The sequence below is a fragment of the Arvicola amphibius genome, chromosome 2 (genome assembly GCF_903992535.2).
Source record: "Arvicola amphibius chromosome 2, mArvAmp1.2, whole genome shotgun sequence".
Classification (NCBI taxonomy): Eukaryota; Metazoa; Chordata; class Mammalia; order Rodentia; family Cricetidae; genus Arvicola; species Arvicola amphibius.
Genome location: NC_052048.2, coordinates 8,822,406 through 8,844,352, shown reverse-complemented (window position 1 = coordinate 8,844,352; position 21,947 = coordinate 8,822,406). Strand labels below are relative to the sequence as shown.

General features: G+C 35.7%; 1 protein-coding gene and 1 pseudogene across 3 annotated transcripts in view; both read left to right on the top strand.

The window, feature by feature from the left end:
• LOC119806630 (solute carrier organic anion transporter family member 1B2) overlaps positions 1-21,947 on the top strand; it is a 61,642-nt gene that overhangs the window by 29,267 nt on the left and 10,428 nt on the right. For all 3 annotated transcript variants that reach the window (XM_038318439.2, XM_038318440.2, XM_038318438.1), the window contains 9 exons: positions 1,823-1,955; positions 4,609-4,718; positions 5,975-6,121; positions 6,932-7,030; positions 11,430-11,672; positions 13,346-13,510; positions 14,624-14,819; positions 15,817-15,988; positions 17,387-17,568. In XM_038318439.2, coding sequence (XP_038174367.1) covers positions 1,823-1,955; positions 4,609-4,718; positions 5,975-6,121; positions 6,932-7,030; positions 11,430-11,672; positions 13,346-13,510; positions 14,624-14,819; positions 15,817-15,988; positions 17,387-17,568 — 1,447 coding nt within the window. The remainder of the gene's footprint in view (positions 1-1,822; positions 1,956-4,608; positions 4,719-5,974; positions 6,122-6,931; positions 7,031-11,429; positions 11,673-13,345; positions 13,511-14,623; positions 14,820-15,816; positions 15,989-17,386; positions 17,569-21,947) is intronic.
• LOC119808585 lies at positions 1,171-1,304 on the top strand (annotated as a pseudogene).

Genomic DNA, 21,947 nt, shown 5'->3' with positions numbered 1-21,947 from the left:
CTCCATCTTCCTTCCCTCAAGAGGACCACACATGAAGAAAAGTTGAGAGAGCTATAGTATCTTTCATTTACATAACAAAGAACAGCTTGGGAATAATATTTGTCGGATTTTTGTTTTTTAAATCTTGTGGGGGTGGTGAGGGTAACTTTGCAGCATTAAGAATGTTACTTTTATCTTCATTTTGACTTTAATATCTTTATTCATCACACTCAAGCTTCATTCAATTACTCAAAGTGATTCTTATCTTATGAAGCAGCAGAAGCTTAATGCCTCTGCTCCTTTTCTGTTAATTAAATTTGTTCATTTATTTCATAACTCAGCTGTAGTTTCTCCCTCCTCCTTTCCCCCCATTCTGCTCACCTCCCTTCTGTACCTAACTGCCCAATATAGTCCTTCTCTTTTGCTGTTCAGAAAGGTGCAGGCCTCCAATTGGTGTCAACAAAACATGGCATATCACATTGAAGCCAGATAAGCCTCTTTCCTCATATTAAGGCTGATAAAGCAACACAGTATAGTGAATAGGTTCCCAAAGGTCTGCCAGAGGGTCCAAAACAGGCTCTGCTCTCACCACTAGGAATCCCATAAGTAGACGAAGCTATTATCATTGTCACACATATGTAGAAAGCTTAGGCTTAGGTGGGTCCCATCCTAAATTCTTAACTGTCAGCCAAGTGTCTGTGAGCTCCTCTGATCCCAGGATAGTTGCCTATGTGGGTTCCCTTGACTCCCTGGCTCATACAATCCTTACCCCCTTACTTCAACTGAATTCCCTAAGCTTGGTTTAGTTCTCCCATTTCCCAACATCAAGCTAGATAATTTGCAGTCAACATAACATTTCAAATAGTTTTTCCTCTTAGAAATTTTACTAAAGCTCTTAGTTAATTGACGTTTTCCTCCCTGAGCTCTACTCACCCATCTGTTTTCATTTCTAATGTCTTTTTATCATTTGTTTATAATCATGCTCATGGTTTATTCTTTTATGATATTTTTGCCAGGAAATGCCATGACAAGTACATATTAGGACTTTAAAGAATTCCAGGAATGTATAAAATCTGTATTAAGTAATGTTTTTCTCTCACATTAGGAAGACTTTTCTCCATTTGTTTTCATTTTAGTATAATCTAGTCTGCTTTAAGTTCTTCAAAAGGAAAAAATATGCTTTAACAATATTGCCATCCAATTTAAGTATGTTTTATTGTTTCCAAAACATATTCCATAGACTGGTGCAAAAATAAATAAATTCTCTTTTGCAACCCAGAACTCAGTGTCCCCTATGAATTTTCATACAGGTCAAAAGAAATATGATGATATCTAGTTTAAAGTGAATTAGGTATTGATGACCATTCCAAAAATAAAATGTTGATATTCAAAACAAAAACAAAGGACTAGGAAAATGATCCAGTGGTTAAGAATTCTTACTGCTTGTTCTGAGGACCTAAGTTTGGTTTACAGGATCCATATCTGGTGGCTCACAACTATCTGTAACTCTACCTTTATGGGATCTGACTCCCTCTTCTGGCTTCTGTGAGCACTGCACTCATGTGTACACACACACACACACACATATACATAATTTTACAAAATTAAATAAATAAATCTTCAATAAATAAGTGAAATAAATGAAATTGCCCCTGCATATTCTAAATCCTATACTTTTCTATGGTCAGTTTAATTAGGGTGAATTTTCCGTCATCATTCAATCTGAGGAAAGGGCCAAATGTTTTCTTTATTTAAACTGTTTGAGGCTTTCCATTCTACTGGACACATTGACCATCAGCATTTGCTTGACAAATCAGATTGATATAATTTGGTTTTGTTTTAGGGAATTTGATGGTTATTGTATTTGTGAGTTACTTTGGATCCAAACTGCACAGACCAAAGTTGATTGGAATTGGTTGTTTTATCATGGGCCTTGGGAGTATTATGACTGCGATGCCACATTTCTTCATGGGATAGTAAGTATGCCCTGTGCCTTTCCCACTTGTAATTTAGTAATGGAGTTTCATTTATCTTTCTTTTTTTTTGAGAAACTTCTTAGAGAACTTCATACATGTGCACAATGAAATATAATCACATATACCCACATTTCCCCTCCAACTCTTCCCACACCCCATACACCCACCTTCAAACTTGCAAATCCTCTTCTTCATCCTCATTTTAAACTTTCTTTTATAACTATCTAAGTCCCATTAGTGCATCGGCATGTGGCCATCCACTGAAGCTTGGCCAAACAACTAATGGCTATAATGTCAAAGTATAATAATTCTCTTTTCTCCAGATGTTATCAACTGTTGCTATCTTCCCAATAACAGCTGGGGCCTGGAGGTCATCTATCCTATCCATGAAGGAACTATAGGAATTATAACTGACTTTATCTTGTGCTTAGAAGAGACTGAGTGCTCACCCATAAATGGGACTAAAGCTAGAACAGGGGTGCTGAGATACCAGGACCCATTTGTAACACAGACACACGCACAGAGTTACTTAATCTTTGCTACACTTGGCATCCACACTGTCACCATACTAATGTCATATTCTTCTTACAGTCAACCATTCAAGAAATTTTCTTTTTATTTTCATCATTTTATGCTCTTCAAACTTATTTGTTTATGTGTGACCTCTTCATCATACAAATACTTTGCTTTCATGGCTAGTACCAAAATATTAATATCTCTGTTGTCCTATCTTCAGCCAAAATCACTGTAATAACTCAAATCCAGTCATTAGTCCCACTGTTTAACTGTTTCTAACTTTTGGTGTCTACTTATCCATTTGCCATGTCTATATATCCAATGGACATTCACAAAGCTTTGCCAACCTTGTATTACACCATGAACTCTGGTTCATATTCATTCATTCAGCTGTTGCTCTCACAATTGCAAAGCAATTCAGGTCAAAGTCATAGACTTCATCTTAAGCTCTAAATTTACTGAAATGCAGATAACCAGCAGTCCCCAAGATCTTACCCTTTTTACATACTTCAGTTAATGTGGACATCAATGTTCTTATCCTGACTGAAGCCAGTGATCTAGATGTATTGCCTTCAGTTCCAGTTCTATTTTAATATTTTTATTTCATGTGTATGAGTGTTTCGCTTCTGAATATGTGTATGCACCATGCACATGTGAAGCTTGCGAAAGACAGAAGAAGGCAATAGATCCTCTGTACCTGGAGTTATAGTTAGTGATGAGCCTCCTGATGTGGGTGCTGGAAACTAAACTGGGAACTTCAGGAAGAGCAAACAATGCTCTTCACTGATGAGCCATCTCTCCAGCTCTGTTTTAATTTACATTCAATATAATTAACAAATCAATTTTCTTAATTTTGTTTAAAACTCCAAACTTTCTAGAACAGGTTTCCAAATTTCAGGTCCCAGTTTATCAGTGGAGCAGCGAAAATTCTTCAGGTTATTGAGAAAACCATGTATTGTACGATAGACTCGAATAAGGTGCAGAGATGGATTCTGTCCTTCAAAGGCATCATTTGAGCTACACATATATTTGTAAGTGTGCATATATATTGTGGTAGGGACACACATTGAAATTATTTTAAGTCACAATCCAAAATATTTAAAGCTCTAACCTGTGCATCAATTATATTTAAATTTGCTTGTCAATGCATGCTGGTCACTAAGGGGGTCCTTTCCTTTCCTAGGTGTTTCATACAGTTGCTGAGCAACTGATAAAACTGCAGTTCTTCACATGTGAAAATGATTTACCTTTATTTACAGTGGGTCTGCAGTTTTGTGTACTTTCCTCTGGGGTCTGTCTCTTAAACTCTTATTCATCACTACGTTTCATCTCATATGTTCTAAACATGGTGACATCTCCAAATATCTACCCTATGCTCAGCTTTCAAGCACAGATAATGATTTTCCTTTATGACAACCCAGGACCGTGGATATTGAACTTACATGATAGAGAGGAGGAAAGTCCTTAAGCACAAACACTGCATTTTGATTCTAGCTTTGAAGTGGAGTAGAGTGCTTGGCCTGTACTGGGTTATCTTGCATGGAGGTACAGCATATATTAGCATTTCTTGAGTTGTGGCATATGTCCCCATTCTTATTCCATCCCATTTGTTGCTATTAAATACATCTTGGTCAAGTTGAAGTGGATTAAAACTTATTAAAGTTTCAGAATGATACATTAGCTCATGTATGCATGTACATCCATAAAAGAAAATGATGTTTTGATAGAAAAGGTTGATGGATTAGCATACATTTAAGACTTATTTAAAAACATGACTTTCTAGATTTTTAAACATAACTCATCAGGAAGTTTATATTACTGTCATAATTGAAGCTAATTAAGAAGAATTTCTGCACTCAGCAGTTCACAAAACAGAAAGGTGAATCCAGGAATGTTTCCATAATAATTAAAGTATCATCTACCTTGCCTGAGTGACACTGAAGGACCTTACTTACTGGGCTTTCTCCCCATTTTACTGTTACTAATTGTTTCTCCTAAATTTGAGGTTGGAAAGTTATTAGGGAATTCTTATTAACTTGGAGAAGAGAGAAACACAATTAGGAGGAAAATAATTTCTTGGAAAAGTGAAAATACTTGGTAAATAAACCAAATGTTAAGTCTAGTCATGTACTTATAGTTACAGGTACTCAGAAAATGACATGAACTCTTTAAGCAACTCCACGTTGACGTGTTTAGTTAATCAAACTACATCAGTCACTGGAACGTCACCTGAGGTAGTGGGGAAAGGTAAGAATTAATAGTAACAGTGAATTCCACTTGAGGCTTTGTATATATAAAATATCTATACAAATTTTTATAAAATATATCAGCAAAATTGATCAAAAACAATAAATATTTGACCTTAACATATAGACATAATCACAGTGTGAACATGTGGTACAGAATGAGCCTTTAGAAGTGTCTGAGGAATAGCTAAGGTCTGTTTCAATTAGAAATTGGGAAAGGATGCTTGCAGTTAAAATAAAGTTACAAGAACTGACTGTGTAAATATCTGTAGTTCCAGAACCCAGTGGTTGAAACAGGAGGAGTGTGGCTTTGAGGTAAACCTGAGCCATATACTATAACCCTGTCTCAAGAAACAACTCAAGCAAGCAAGAAAGCATGAGTATGCAAATAAGAGAGAGGTGCCTTATAAAAAATAAAATTACTCCAGTTGAAGATTTTTTAAAAGTATTCTCATGCTATAATATAGATATAATACTGTATATAATTCTACCTATTATATCAATAAGGGAAGATTAAAAGTAAAGAAAATGAGAAGTTAATTCTTTTTCTCTTTTGTATTGCTGAGATTGTATAAATTTATCACTGTTTCTAGAAGTCATTTTTAACATCCATTTAACAAAAGAATACTTACCTAATTCTTTGTAATTATATTGTTATTAATTAACTTTAAGAAAATAATTAGTGAGATACTTAGAGACTTATTTATAATTATAACTAAAATATAATTTTGTGACTGAAGGAAAGATTTTAAATATTTTCTAATTATAAAAATAAAATTAGGGACCAAAAAGATGACTCAACAGTTAAGAGAACTGACTCTTAATGAATATGGTTATTTCTCACAACATTGTTAATGTCCTGACACAAAATACAACAAAGGGAAAATAAACAAGAAGTTATTCTAATAGAGTTAGCTATAAAAGTGATATTTACTTGCTAGACATTTAATTCTATATTTTATATAAAATATGTATATTTTATGTATGTCCACAATATGGAAGATGAATCAAAAACATTAAATGATTTTCTTTGTGTAAAGAGATTTCAGATCATGTTGCTTTCTGTATGTTTTCTGTGTTCTTTTATGTCATTTTCTATATTCAAATGTTGTATATTGAATAGGAATTATGTAAAATTTAAAAAAGCAAAAGCGAACAAATGATACATCCTAGGACCAATTAATTATCTAAATTTGTAGTTCTTGGTATTGGTGCTGTAATTGATGCTTAAAATAAAACACATTTTTCTCTACACAGGTTGTGAAAAGGGATCCAAGTCAAGCATGTGGATTTATGTGTTAATGGGGAACATGCTTCGTGGCATAGGGGAAACACCAATAGTGCCCCTGGGAATTTCCTATATTGATGACTTTGCAAAAGAAGGGCACTCTTCTTTGTACGTAGGTAATATACAGAACATATGAAGTTCAGTCCTTAATTTTCCTAGGTCTAACCTGGAAATGGTAACATTACTAAGTTATTTCTTTTTTTAAGATTTATTTTTTATTATGTATACAACATTTCTTGTATGTCAGAAGAGGGCACCAGAACTCATTACAGATGGCTGTGAGCCACCATGTGGTTGCTGGGAATTGAACTCAGGACCTTTGGAAGAGCAGTCAGTGCTCTTAACCTCTGAGCCATCTCTCCAGCCCGTTATTTCTTTTTTACCTCCTTTCTTTTCCTTTAGTAGAGCTGCCAGTACTCTTCACCATAGAACTGACCTATCTTTCACCCCCCTAAGTAAATTCATATCTCTAAAAAATAATTAGAGAAAAGCATTATGTAACATTATGCTGTAAATCCTAATATATATTTACATATATATTTACATATACATACATACATATATACATATAAAACAAATAAAATTTCAAGGTGTACAAAATCCAGATATGGAGATAAGAGTTGGACACAAAGTCCCATCCCTGCATTTGATAGCCTCTGGGAGAGGAAGAGTAAGTTTTCTTTATTAGTGTGGCCTGTGATGGGTTTACCATGCTAGGGGCAAGGTTGTGCCCAAGAATATACAATGTCACAAGATATAGTTGATGAGATTTACAAAAGGAGAAGGCACAAATTTGGGTGGGTAGGAAAGTGAGGATGGATCTGGGGTGAGTAGAAGAAGAATGGATACAATGAAATATTTTTGGATGAGAAAAAAATCACTATTTGTTCTTTGACTCTGATTGAATGGTTTTGCTATGTTCACAGGTATTCTGAATACAGTAGCAATGATTGGTCCAATCATTGGCTTTATCATGTCATCTGTGTTTGCCCGGTTGTATGTAGACATTGGATATGTAGACCTGAGTAAGTAGAATCAGTCAAGTGACCAGGAGAGTGACCTTCAAAGACCAGCCACTATGCCTCCAAGTTACTGGTTTAACTCTTTCAATTTTCTCTTGATTTTGGGTTTTATAAATTATAAGTGGAAAGGCTAGATTCATACTGAAAACAAAGTTTATCTCTTGCCTAAACCAAGCTATTGCAAGTCAGTATAAATCTGGCCATTTTGACCAATCTTATTTTAGACAACGAAATTGAATACAAACTAGTTACACAGTCAAATTAGTTGCATGGTCACAAGTTGTGCATTTGATTTAGAAATACAGGAATTATGGAGTGAAGCTTCAGGAAAATGCTGTGAGGTTGGGATATGGCTAGATGGTTTTGAGCATCCCCTGGTCCTGATGAGAGTTTGGCATATGGTCCCCTTCAACTGGAGAATGCAGGAATGCATACTAATGTATCATGATTTCTAGTTGTCTTAATAAAATAACTCAGTCAGATATTAGGGGGTGAAAGCTGAGGGAAGAGAGAAGCAGAGCAGCCAGCCACTACCAATGCTTAGACTGAAAGGGCAATCCTGTCCTCAGACTGCCTCCTCAGACTGCCTTCTCAGACTGCATCCTCAGGCTGGCTACCTAGAATGCAATGTTCCTCAGACTGCAGAGCACCCATCTCTTCTTGCTTAATATTCCTATCACTGCCCAGCCATATCACTCTTGTCTCCATTTCCCTATTCCTGAGACCAAAGGGGTGGGATCTTAAGTGCTGGAATCACCTTTGTGTGAGCTCTATTTATCTTATAGACTGGATCAATTTCATATAGCTCAGGGTGACCTTGAACTAACAGAGATCCCTCTGCCTCTGTCCACCACTGTCTGGCCTCTGGTGGCTTGGCTCTTTGTACTCTGATCTTCAGGAAAAGTTTGTTTGTTGCAACACCAACAAAAATCTCTATACACTATGGGATCCCTATGGCTTCTTAACTTCTCAAAGCAATCTTTCCTTCATAATTCAGATAAACTGATCAAAGTGTGGAAACTCTCTCAACTTCAAATTCTCTTTTAAATAAACAAACATTTATCTTCACCATGTTTCTCATTTTCTACCCCCAAATCAGTAAGAATTATATCCCCTTTCATCACATACTTGTAGACCCCCCATAAGGATTAGATTTTTTTTCATTCTGCATCTTCAAGATCTCATTTACTTACTCTTTCACTGGATCCCTCCCAGGCTGTCTTCAACTGTCTCCCTCTACTGTGTGTTTATCACAAATCTATTTCTATTGTAGGCTGTCTTTTTATGTATATGATGTTTTATGTCTTCAAACAGCTTTGTAGCTGGTTTTATGTTTAACCTTCCCTTCATAGTCAAATATCTTGTAAAACAAAAATCTGAATTTGGAAGATTTCTCAGTTCTCCCCTCACCATCTACTTCTCAGTTGTAATCTGATTTCTCTGGCTCATGAGACTGAATGAGGGAAAAAATTAACAACTATTTGCTCACTTTTTCTACTTTTAGATGTTGAGATAAACACCTAAAATTTAATCTGGCAAATACTGTGCTCAAAACCCACTCTTAAATCTTATGTTATTTCCCACAGTCTTTCTCTTTATGAATATCTTAATTTATCATGTTATTCACAGAATCATCACATAACCCTCCTTTCACTTGATCTTACTTCAGTGTCAGTGATTCTCATTCATCACATTTCCAGAATAATGCTTCTAAACAAATCTGATTCATGCCTGTGAAGTTATAATGATTTCAGACCAGACTTCTGTACAATAGACAGGTATAGGTGAACTTTTCTTTCCTGCCCACCAGTTCCCAAATAACCAACATGGAAATTTAATATTAATCATAAATGCTCAGCTGATCTCTCAGAATTCTTACTAATTAGTTCTTACTACTAAACCCAATCCATTTCTATTAATCTATGTGCTGCTACGTGGCTTGTGGTTTTACCTGTCCTCCAGTGTGTCTTGCTCTCTCTGCATCTCCTGGAGACTCTTCTAAATCCCCCCTTCTTCTTCCCAGAATTCCCCTAGCCTGGTTCTCCTGCACAGTCGCTCCTGCCCAGCTATAGATAAGTAGGTTTTTTGTTAACTAATGAGAGTAATACATATTTACAGCATACAAAGAGTGTTCCACAGCATTCCCCCTTTTGTCTAATTAAAAAGAAAGTTTTACTTTTAAAATAATAAAGCTATATAGAACAAAAATACTTATCAAGGAAGAATTACAATTACAATATCCAGTCCACTTGTATTTGGCAAAATTAGAGAAAATACACTATTATTTATCTTATCTTTGGCAATATAAAATTTTATACCTAGTTTACATTTTATTGAAGCACTGTCCTACTTGTCTTCGCAAAGTTTGGCAGTTACTTTCTTTTGCAAACTGCTGACCCTGTTTGGACAGCACACTGTCAGCATTTCCATCAAGAATATTGTTTTTTTGTACAACTGGTTAGCATTTGCCATAATAAAAGCAAACTACATATGGAGTTTCTTCAATGTTCATCACCTTTTCTGAAAGAGATTGGTGCTGCTAGGAGCAGACAGGTCTCATTGTCATGAAAAGTCTTAGGTTTTTAAACATATAAATGCCGTATTCTGTAACTCTTTGAAGTTTTTGAAGACTATCTATATATCTAAATATATCTGTGTATGTCCTTGAAATCATACCTAACATAACTATTAGTTTAGCTATTATAAATGACGATTAATATTTATTTCTTAAATATATGTTACATTTTAAAAATAAGCTGCATAAACACAATATCTTAAACAAGAGTAGAAATTTACATACAGTATAACAAAATTTACCTTAAATTTGTATCAGCAAACCAAAATCCATACCTATGTAAAATTTAAGATTAGTAATTGCTTTTGGGATTAAAGTAGATTTAACAATCTACCCTTTAATCTATCATTTCTATATTGCCCCTTTTGTTTCACAACAAAATCCCAGAATCTAATCTCCTTTGTTCAACTTTTTTTTTCTTGAGCACTGCCAAAAACAACTTGTAGCAAACCCCCTCTTAAATAAGAGAAAGGAGACTAGGATGTTGCATCTGGTTCCATTTTTATGTGTTTAGAACCTTATTAAGACTTTCTCAATCTTTATGTGGATGTACATGGCCTCATGTTGGGCACCAATAGTAGATGGACTTTACTTTCTTGTCTGCTTGTTCACAGATAACCAACAAGAATACTTAATACTAACCATAAATTATTGTCTGATAGCTCAAGTTTTTTACTAACTAGCTCTTACAACTTAAGTTAACCAATTTATATTAATTGTTGTCACATGGCTCATGGCTTTACCTGTCCTTCAGCATGTCTTACTTCCTCTGTGTCTCCCAAGACTCTTCCTACTCTGCACTTCTTCTTCCCAGAATCCTCTGTGCCCTGGCTCTCCTGCACAATTTCTCGTGCTCAGTTCTAGGCTAGTCAGATCCTTATTAGCCAATGAAAGTAATATATACATTTACAGTATACAAAGATTGTTCCACAGCAGCCAGGCTCTTTAGAACTAGACCCATGATACTTCATGACTATTTTTATCTTTATAATTTGATTGACTTTATTCTTCCCCACTAATTGCTCATTGACACCCTTTTCAGTAACCATGACTACTGTGTGTGGGACTTTCAAAAGACACTTTCATCTCATAGTCCTGAATCTTCTAGCAGAGTTCTGTTCCACTTTCTGTTAGTGTAGTACCGAGAATCTCATCAAAGACATGGATTTTCTCCAATGATGCTCTTCTTCACTGACTCCGTGATTGCTCAGAGCCCACCAAATACATATAGTCTCTTTATAACCACAGTAATGAATCTTCCTGAATGTATAAGTGCTTGCTGTACAAACAAATCTAAGGGCCTATCTCATCAGAACTGTAAGAACTTCAAAAGATTTATTTCCAAATTAAAGTTATAATATAGTAGGCACAAAATAAGGCACAAGCTTTCACTTGTATTCAATACAAACCCTTAGTCAAATTACTTCTCATTTGAAACTCTTACAGAGCTGGAGAACTGATTTTTCATGATAATGGAAAATGTTCAGCTATATTTAGAAATAATTATTCATTTTATTGTAGAATGCTTGGGAATTTGATGGCTACAGATGAATATTCAGATCTCTCAGCATCTCCTTTTATTCAGTAATGGGTGAAGTAAATTCTATGTTTTTGACCCTAAAGGTCAAAGAGATTGGCATTGTTAGGAGTTATGGCCTTGTTGAAGTAGGTGGTATTAAGTTGAAAAAAAAAAACTAAAAAACAAAGATTGCATTTTGGGATTCATAAAACATATTTTGGTTTCTTCATCTGTATATGCCAACTGTCATTATCAATATTGTCTTTCAGCATGATTTCTGACTGGCTTGTTATCATTATTCATTCCAGGCAGCATCCGGATAACTCCTGGTGATGCACGTTGGGTTGGTGCCTGGTGGCTTGGTTTTCTTGTGTCTGGATCATTATCTGTTATTACTTCCATACCCTTCTTTTTTCTACCCAAAATTCCTAAGACATCGCAGAAGCAAAGGAAAAACTCAAAATCTCCAAATGTACACCAAACAGATAAAGAAGAGAATCACATGACTAATTTGATCAAACAGGAGAAAAAAGCTTCTGCCAACATGGCTGGTAAGGATTTCATAGTTAGTCTATGTGAAGATGTTAACCGCACTGAAAGCTAAGAATATTTAAAAACAATATGTTTAATGAAGAATCCATAATCAAAGTTACGATTTAGAAAAGGTAGATAAAAGTAGCCAAGACAATGAAGTTTTAACAGCTCTTTTCAGATTGGCGGAAAGAGGGGAAAGATATAGGGAGAGCAGGGGAGAGGGGAACAAATTAGAAAAAAGATATAAAAACATATTGATATAAATGCTTTAATAAAAGTCACATCTTTGAATTCTACTCTGAAACTTTAAAATGGAAGGAAGCAGAGGTAATTGGTGAAATAACAAAAACAAAAATTAAAGCCAGTTATATATAATGGTTCTGGTGATCATGAATTCAATTTTAGCCTGGACTATGAAACCAAGGTAAAATTGGTCTCAAAAATACCAGCAACAAAAGCTAAATCAGTGGAATATTTTATGATGTTTTATGTTTATTGTTAATTTAACAGGACACAGAATCACCCAGAATGCAAGCTCCTGGGCATGTCTTTGAGAGTGACATAAAAATCACATTACTACATGTTAATAAATAGCAAATATTACATGCAAGATTCATATTTCAGAGTAGCTCCTAGTACCCAATTCAAAACTAAATATTTGTTGAATGATCAGGCAAAGAATATTAGAATGTAACTCATACTAAGCAAGGGTTCTACAGTCTTAGGGTTTTTAAACTTAACATCGACTTTAAAAAGAACATGTCAGGGGATGGCTGTGGTAGATCACTGGTTAAAAGCACTTATTGCTTTTGCAGAGATCCCGTCAGGTTTCCAGAACTCCCACTGTGGTTGATAACTGTGTGTAACTCTAACGTAGGGGATCCAATGCCCTTTTCACACACACACACGCACACGCACACAAATATGTCTCTTTTCTTTAAAGTATATCAAGAAAATTATAACCAGGTATGGTTGCACATGGCTCAAATCCTAGCACATGGATGGCAGAGATGAGTTTCTTAGTGTTCCTATGTTAATGTGGCCTGCGGCTCATTATTATCCTCCGCTTCTTGTTGTTTTACCCTATGGTAGGTGACTTCGATGACACCATATTTGCTTGGGCAGTGTTCTGTAGACAAGATGCATTTCAGGGATCAATGAGTTAGAATCTTCACAAATTAAACATGCTCACAACTTCTGAATGTCAGTGTTCTTATCCCCATGGTCAGAGATTATTTAAATTTCTGTTTAATGTATTGCTTCCTTGACATAACATTACATTATTACATGCTGATCAATAGGAAGCATCACTTTCAAGATTCGTATTTCAAAATATCTCCTGGTACCCAATTCAAAACCAAATATATTTATCGAATGAACTGGTAATTGGATTGATAGGTATGAAAGACTAAGAGTATGGAGAACTACCAAACATCCACTGGACAAATCAAACCAAAGAACGGGAGAGACCAAAAACTAATTTTCATAAAAAATAACTAATACATAATATAAATGTGGAAAGTTCTGAAGAGATATATTTACAAATCTGTTTAGAGAAAGATTTAAGAGTACCCTCTAATTTACTGTTCTGTGTATTTATGATTTTAAATTACACATATAATAAGTAGATTAGGATGTAAGGAATGTTTAAGTTGTATTACAATACTTTCTTCACTCTTGTTATTTTGAGGTTTTCTAAAGTCTCTGAAAAGTATCCTTACCAACCACCTGTATGTTATATTCTTGGTACTGACATTACTACAAATCAGCAGTTTTATTGGCTCCTTTACTTACCTCTTCAAGTTTATAGAGCAACAGTTCTCCCGGTCAGCATCAGAAGCGAACTTTGTATTAGGTAAGGCAAACTGTTTCCTATTTTGTTTTATAGATGATTGATAAACTGAGAACCTGACTGCCCCATGGTATAGTTAACCAGAAGCTTTTATTGTTGATATGAGGGAGAACAGCCAGAAGCATCTTGGATAATCCAGAGCAAATAGAAGTAGACAGAATATGGCCAGCTGACTGAATCTGGTCAGGGCTATCTATGGAGAGGAGAGAAAATGCCAGGGGATAAAGAATAAGAGAGAACACAGTGAGAGAAACAGGGACACAGCACAGAGAGAGCTAGGAGGAGGAAGGAAGCTGAGGGGTGTAAGGATATACCAAAAATAAGAAGCATGAGTAGCTTGGGGAGGGCAGACCACTAGCCAGAGGAAGTTTAGGTTAGGAGATGAGGTAAAAAAGGGCTAGAACTAGCGTGGACTTTGAAATGTTCAACAGTTAATTGTGATACTGAGGGAACATGGAGGTCGGTGTGAGCTTTGATGTGCTAAGAGTCACCACAGATAGCCAGCTATATGTCCCTTCTGCCAGTGCTAAGAGAAATGACTCCTCATGGTAGAGGGGAACCAGCTTCACAAGTTCCCAAGGAATGCCAGCTTTTTTCTTTCTTAATCACCAGAAATCCGTCTATAGTCCAGGTTGAGCTCATTTCTGGATAGTTGGACTGCCTTTTGGAGTTTGAGGAATGAGAGTTCCCTTTGAATCTGACATGTAGTGCACTACCAAAGCACACCTGTACCCACATTCACCCCACTCATGCAGACACACACATACATACAAATAAATAAATAATGAAATAGCCCCAGTCTTAAAAACTTTTAGGTGGTGAAGCTTAAAATATATCCCTTATTGACTTATAGAAGGGGGTGTTCCTCATAAAATTCCCTTGTTAAAAAGACAACTTCTGGCTTCCTTTACCAGGAAATGAAGCCCTTCTTTTAGGCAGGAAGACTTTATTTTTTATATTTCCAAATACGGCATGGTTTTACATCTCCATTCTGGTCATTCATTTCTACCTAAGAAGCAACAAAAATGAATGGTTTATGTAGGCACACTGTATTTCATATGTAAAGACAACAGGAACCTTATTTATATAACGACAACATCTTTCTCTTATTTACAGGAGTTATAACCATACCTACTATGGCATCTGGGATGTTTTTAGGAGGATATATCATTAAAAGATTCAAATTGACCTTGATTGGAATTGCCAAGTTTGCATTTTTCACCACTTCAATGTCTTATGTGTTTCAGCTGTTAAATTTTCCTCTAATCTGTGAAAACAAATCAGTTGCTGGTCTAACCTTGACTTATGATGGGTTTGTATATATCGTTTTATCAACAGAATGATGCATTGACTCCAATTAGAAGACTGCATATGAGGAAAAATAGGGCTGAAAACAGTTTCCAATAAACTTCACCTAGTCAGTTAGCAAGAATTCAGTTAGTTAACAAGTTAGTAAGAATTAATTACAATTCATAAATTCCCCCAAAGAATCACTTTTTTTTGAGAGTTCACAAAATCAGTTTTTATTTCTTCTTTAAAGAAAAGCTGGGTTATGGTGATCATGCTAATTTTAGAGTGTTTACAATATGTCATGGGTACCTTTGTCATGGGCACATTTTTCCCTTGAACAGAGTTTATACAGCCAGCCATGCCTGGACATTACTTCACTGGCTGTCATTGACTCAAATTTGGAATTATGGACTTCAACATTCTTGGTTTTTTCCACTGCATCTTGGCTAGGATGTGAGTGTAGGTGGAGGGATCCTTCATAGCCATGGCTGTGCAACCTTCATCTCATGTTCATTTTAACAGACACCCATACAAGAGACCAGTTCCTTACACCAAACTGGATTTTCATGCTCTATGAACTGGCAATGCTACTGTCCACATTGGAATTAGTCAGACATCTGGTTACTTCAAGTAACTGTACCTTTGATTTCCCACTGTCACCACATAGTATTACTGATACTTTATCTGCCCTAAGGCCAGGGCTTGGGGTCGCCTGCACAGCTTAACTCTAACAGTATCTAGCAGCTTAAATAGGCTCACATGCCAGTAACATGCACAGAATTCTCATCATTTCTCTTTTGGGTAGGAGTTTTCATGCTCGCTAGCCTTTTCCTTCTTCATTTTCTACCCCTCTGCACTGGCTTCATCATTCCCTACCATTTCCGCCCTTGCTCCTTTTCTATTCTTCCTCCTCCTCTTTCCTTTCTTTTATATCATTTTCACTCTTTCCTTCCTTCCCTCTGTCCTTCTCACTTCATCTCTGTCTTCTCTCTGACATGTCTTTCATCATGTGTCTCCAGAATGAACTCAGTGGACTCTCACATAGATGTACCACTTTCGTATTGCAATTCAGACTGCAGTTGTGATAAAAATCAATGGGAACCCATCTGTGGGAAGAATGGAGTGACCTACATTTCCCCTTGTCTGGCAGGATGCAAATCTTCTAGTGGTAATAAGAACTCTAATAGTACAGTGAGTATCAGCTTTCATTTTGTCACCTTTCCTTACTCATAACTGCACTACAGATTTCACCGTTACTTATCACATCTTTCTAGAGTTAAGATTTCCAATAAAAAGATTCAAGAATACGTTACTATATGATCTCTGTTGTGAAGGATGGGAGATTAACAAGTCTCCATATGAAATCCTACTTGGAACACTATCATAACTATCTGTTTCTCAAATTATAATTCCTTAAATCCCAATACATCATTTCCAAATTCTCATTTTCAAGAGTCTGAATATTGACTTTGGGAACCTGAATATAGGCTTTCTGAAAGCGCTTTTCTGACTCAAGCAGCTAACTGTCATCAGTGAGAATTCCTTAAACCTCAGACATTGAGGAAGAATCTTTAAAAACATGAACAAAACATACACTGTTCTGCAGACTTTTATGATTCTGACTCTGGGCTCCCTTCCCTTTTGACTCTCTGAAAAGCAGTTCTGATTTCATGCTTACTTGACAGTCCAAGTCTCACCTGTCAGTTCTGATTTCCCCAAAGCTTGTGTTTCTACCCAGAAATTATAATATCATTTTCACATATACCTAATGTATCCCATAACAATCCACTTTGTTTAAAACATCCCTTTCCCTATGAACTATGATTTATCCTTAGTCAACTGCTGACTACCAATCATAATTGTTATGGTGTTGCACGTATTGCTAATCTATTTAAAATTTCAGAAAGGTGGGCAGTTTTCTCCTTTAACTTTTCCCTAATTCAAACATTGGATATACAACCAGTTCTGATTTTCTGTTTTGGAGACAGGACCTTAGTATGTAGCGAAGGTTACCCTTACACAAGGGATCTTCTTGCCTCGGCTGCTTAATTGCTGGAGTTATAGACACACACTGCCATTTATGGCATGATCCTTGCTTCCCACCCAACTGTGTATGGTTAACATGTTATTGTAGGTGATTTTCATTTCAGTATTTGGCCCCATGGAAGCTATCAAATGCCTTGAGTCTCAGGGAAACCCTTCCATAAGGCATGTGACTGACACATTGCAGGAAGTTTTAAATGGAGTAAGTAAATGTAATACAGAACAGAAAAGTTAGAGAAAGGCAACTATGGAAAAGAACTTGTCTGAATGAAGAAACTATGAACAGTTTCAAACACTCTTTTTTCAATTCTTTCATAACTTTGACATTGGAAATGAATTATTAGGAGCAATTAAATTTTCTTGTCTAGAAATAAATACAGAGAATTATATTGTTTTTAAGTTATTAAATAACCATATTTTAGAAGTTTTAAAACTCTAAATACTATTTCAAGAATGAAAGAAATTTTAAAAAATATAATGGGACATATTTATAGCAGTTTCACATTTTGCAAGCATGTTCCGTAACTTTTCAAATCTTTCTCTTAGGTATTCTATGACTGCAGTTGTATCAGAGATTCTGATCTCCAGAACAGCAATTTCTCTGCCCGTTTGGGTGAATGCCCAAGAAACAAGTGCAAAAACAACTATTACTTTTATATAGCTTTGCAAGTCTTGAATTCTTTCTTTGTTGCATCGGGAAGCACCTCTTTTATGATGATTCTGATGAAGTGAGTATATTTTGTTTTTTCATACATGTGTGTGCATTTCTGTGTGGGGTGCACATGTCGATCAGGCTCATGTATGGGTGCCCATTTACAGTTCACATAATTATGTCTGGTATCAGTCTTCAAGAAATTCCCACTCCTACCACGGAGATTAGGTAAGTTGCCTATGCTTTCAAGAACCTGCTGTTACCTGTATGATCTCAGATGGAAATGCAGATGAATTTTGGCAACACACCCTCAGATCCTTACATTTACCTTTTTCCCCTCAGTATTAATGTTCTCTTTATTTTACTAACATTACAAAGGAAGCAGAAAGAAAAAAGTTGAGTATTATTTTCACAAGGTTCAAAGGTGGGTATTCAGGTACTGACATGATGTGTCTCACTGTCATGAAAAGTCTTAATTTCTTAAAACATTAAATGCAATATTCTGAAGTTCTCTGAGAGATTTGAAGAATACCGAACTGAAATACATCTCTATATATCTTTAAAACCTAACTAACATGATTATAAGCTTGACTGTTATAGATCACTATTTATTAACCTATATTTTATTATACATTTCATTTTTAAATGAAATACACTATACTTTAATCAAGATCAGAAATATACATATAACAGAATTAAGCTTTAATTTGCATCAATAAACCAAGGTCCATACCAATGCAAAATAACCATCCATATAGTCTATCCCCCTTTAAATATAAACAAACACTTATAAACAATATTTGGGATATGGGCATAGTTTTCTCCAAACTGCTTCCCACTGTTTATTGAGAGAAGTAATTTTCTGAAGAAGGCAACTTTTCAGGGGGTCTTGGTCCATCAAGCCATATTAGTCTGGAAGCAATCTATAGGTTCTTATCCTCTGTGGAAACAAAATAAGATCCTCTTTTCTAAAGCAACATATCCTTAGATCCAAATTCTGAAGTAAAGATACCTTTATAATATATATGCTGGTTTCGTTCAGCAGCCTGTACAGTGAAATATCTCTCTGTACTTAGCTACTGCACAGTCAAGAAAAATCAAAGAAATCACAATAATATATATAATTTGGACTCTGTTAATTTTCCATCTTTATAGACATATTTCTACACTCTTTTTAATTTAGGACTGTCTGTACTCTGTCACTTTAAAGACTTTATTTTTTTAAAACTACTTCTGTTTCAACTCTCTATACTTTTTTCTCTCTCCCATGCCTACATACTATTATCCAACATCATGACCCATTTAGAGTGTCACTATCAGTGGCCCCTCAGTCTGCCCCAGTTGTCAACCCTCTTCAGAGGGGCTTAGTTGTTCCCATGCTCATTCACTCCCAGTCCAGTTGGAGTTGGTTAGCTCCCATTAGCTCAAGCAAACTGTCTCAGTGGGTGACCACCTCATGGTCTTGAATTCCTTGCTCATACTCTCACTCCTTCCACTCTTCAACTGGATCTTGGGAGCTCAGTCCAGTGCTCCAATGTGGGTCATTGCCTCTGTTCCCATTTGCTGTTGGACGAAGTTTTATGGTGATATTTAAGATAATCATCAGTCTGAATACAGGGCAATGTAGGTTCAGACACCCTCTCCTCTATTGCTTAGGGTTTTAGCTGGGGTTATCCTTGTAAGTTCTTGGGAAATTTTCTAGAGCCAGGTTTCTTGCTAACTCCATAATGGCTTCCTCAACCAAGATATCTCTTCCCTTGCTCTCATATCTGTCCCAGATCTCCTGGAAGTTTTGTGTTAGAAATTTATTGGATTTAAATTTTTCCTTGACTGATAACTCTATTTCCTCTATTCTATCTTCAGTGCCTGAGATTCTTTTCCAGTTGTTGTATTATGTTGGCTATTCTTGCATCTGTATTTCCTGTTTATTTACTCAGATTTTTCATTTCCAGAATTCCCTCAGTATGTGAATTCTTTATTGTTTTTAATCTCAATTTTCAAGTCTTGAACAATTTCTTTCACCTGTTTGATTTTTTTCTTGGCTTTCATTAGGGGATTTGTTGATCTCATCCAATTTTTTGTCTTATCTTTTTCTCTACTTCTTACAGGGCATTTTCATTTCCTCTTTAAGCTACTCTATCATATTCACAAAGTAATTTTGAGTTTATTTCCTTGTATTTCAGTTGCATTGGGATCACCAGTTGTTGGTGTTTTAAGATCACTGAGTTCTGGTGTTACCATATTGCTCTTTAAGTTATTAAATATAATTTTACACTGGCATTTTCTTACCTTTTCTTCCAACTGTTGTTGTTTATACCTGTACCTGATTTTCCAGCTGGTGTCATTTTTGCCCATGCATATATATAGTTTGCTGGAGTTGTGGGGGAAGGCTGGCCAGGGTGGATGTTCAGGTGTGTGGAGCTGGGCAGTGGAGTGGGTCTTGGTGTGATAGTATCCAGTGGGTAGTGACAGTTTGGATACAACCTGGAGACAGGTCTCTCACCTGCCTTCAGGCTGGTAGGAACTGCTCCAGAGCAGTGGAATTCCACCAGAGTTTTGGGCAAGGTTCAGCTGCTTTGCTGGTGTTGGAATGGAAGATGAGGATGGCACAGGATGTGCCCTGAGGTTTAGTTAGGGTCTGGACATTGGGGCAGTCTAGTTGAGAGAAGATCCTTACATTGTAGGGCAAGAGATTTACTGACTGAACCTTCAGCCCAGTGTGAGTATGAATTGTTAAGAAATCTATATTAGTCATGTATATTAGACTATAAATATAATTACTGATATTTATTGTCTTATATTTGGGATCTAAGCTCATATATTGTCCCATTTTAATTATCCAAGAGAACATATTTTCACGATTATTTTATTAGTTCAGCATTGTAAGTAGTAATTTTGTATATGCTTTTTTTCATTAGGAAATCTTTATTCCATGAATGCTCATCTTGCTGAGACACTTAGAATATAGAATTACTGTCAATTGTCTCAATCAGAAGAGTCTGTCTTTTCTTTTACAAGAACTTTTGTGCTCAATACCATTCTGCCCTGAGATTCATTTAGTGATCTTAATGAAAACCTTTTGAAAACCTGATAAACTTAAATTTCTGTCAATAATATTTCCAGGATGGAAAGATGTCTTATCAATTAAAAGCACTTGATATTCTTTCAGAGGGACTTATTTCAGTTCCTAGTATGCTCTTCAAGAGCCTCACAACCACTGGCAACTACAGCTCAGTGGACTCTGACATCATCTTTTTGTCTACGAGGTACTCAAACACACCTGGCACACAGAATGGAGAGACATATACACATAAATGAATGAAAACATATCATTAAAAATTTATAATAATATTAATATTTCAAAAGTTTTAATTCATCTACATAATAACTTTTGATCCAGTATTTCATAGCCTATAGAGAGAAGAAAATATGTGAAAACAGTTAATTCTTTCACTTTTTAGGCAATTATTTAGGTAAGATACTGTGCTTGAAGAATATCAAAATCTAAATCAACAAATAAGTTCTTGTGACCATACATACAAGAGTACAATAGCAAAGAACACCATAAAACAAATTATCACTAAAACAGGCACATAATTCAAAAATGACCCTAACCCTATCGGGGAAGTGTTACTGTGGAAATAAGGAAAAAGGAACGTAGTGGTGATCATTTCAAAAATGCATCTCAAAAAGTTTGCAGTTTGATCCTATTATCTGAAAAAGTGGTCAGATAAAAGCTTTAGGGGGAAATGTGTTCAGGTTTTAAATCCTGAAAATGGAAAGGGCTGAAGTGTTAAGAGAGGAAAGAAAGTTGACTGGCAGGCAGTGCTGAGAAGAGTGTGCAACAAGTGAGATGGGAGGGTTGGGAAGGGAGCAGGTAACACAAGCTCCAGTTGACCACCTTCATCATTCCGCCACACCCAAAACTAAACACATGTATAATTTGTGTGTGGATCTTTAAAATGTATTTATCTAAGTATGGTGACCTGGGTTAATATCTACTTATACTTTTGAGTTATGTGTTCATTAAAATTTCCTAAAGGCCAAGAGGAAGAAAAAAGAGGTTTTAATTACTGTTGAAAAGAAGATAGACATTTAATAAAACACTTATAATTATTTAAATTCTACTCTGAACTTGTATTATATTAAACTGTTTCACAAGATCAGCCCACCTAATGTATAATGGTCTACTTACAAGGAAAGCATTCCTTATTTATTAAAGATTAAGTTACACAAAGTCTTCTCAAAATTCTTAGGCTTATGATGAAAATATTAATCCCAAATTCCCAAGGAATAGCTGTTTCAGAAATTTTTAAACTTAAATTTAGTGATGTGGATAAGCCAGGAAATGGAAAGAGTTTTGTTTTTCACAAACAGTAAGACTGGCATCACCCTCCTGGCTGCCTTTCTGACTGGGGGTCCTTGAATCTCACTTAAAAGTCATATCCTGGAGAA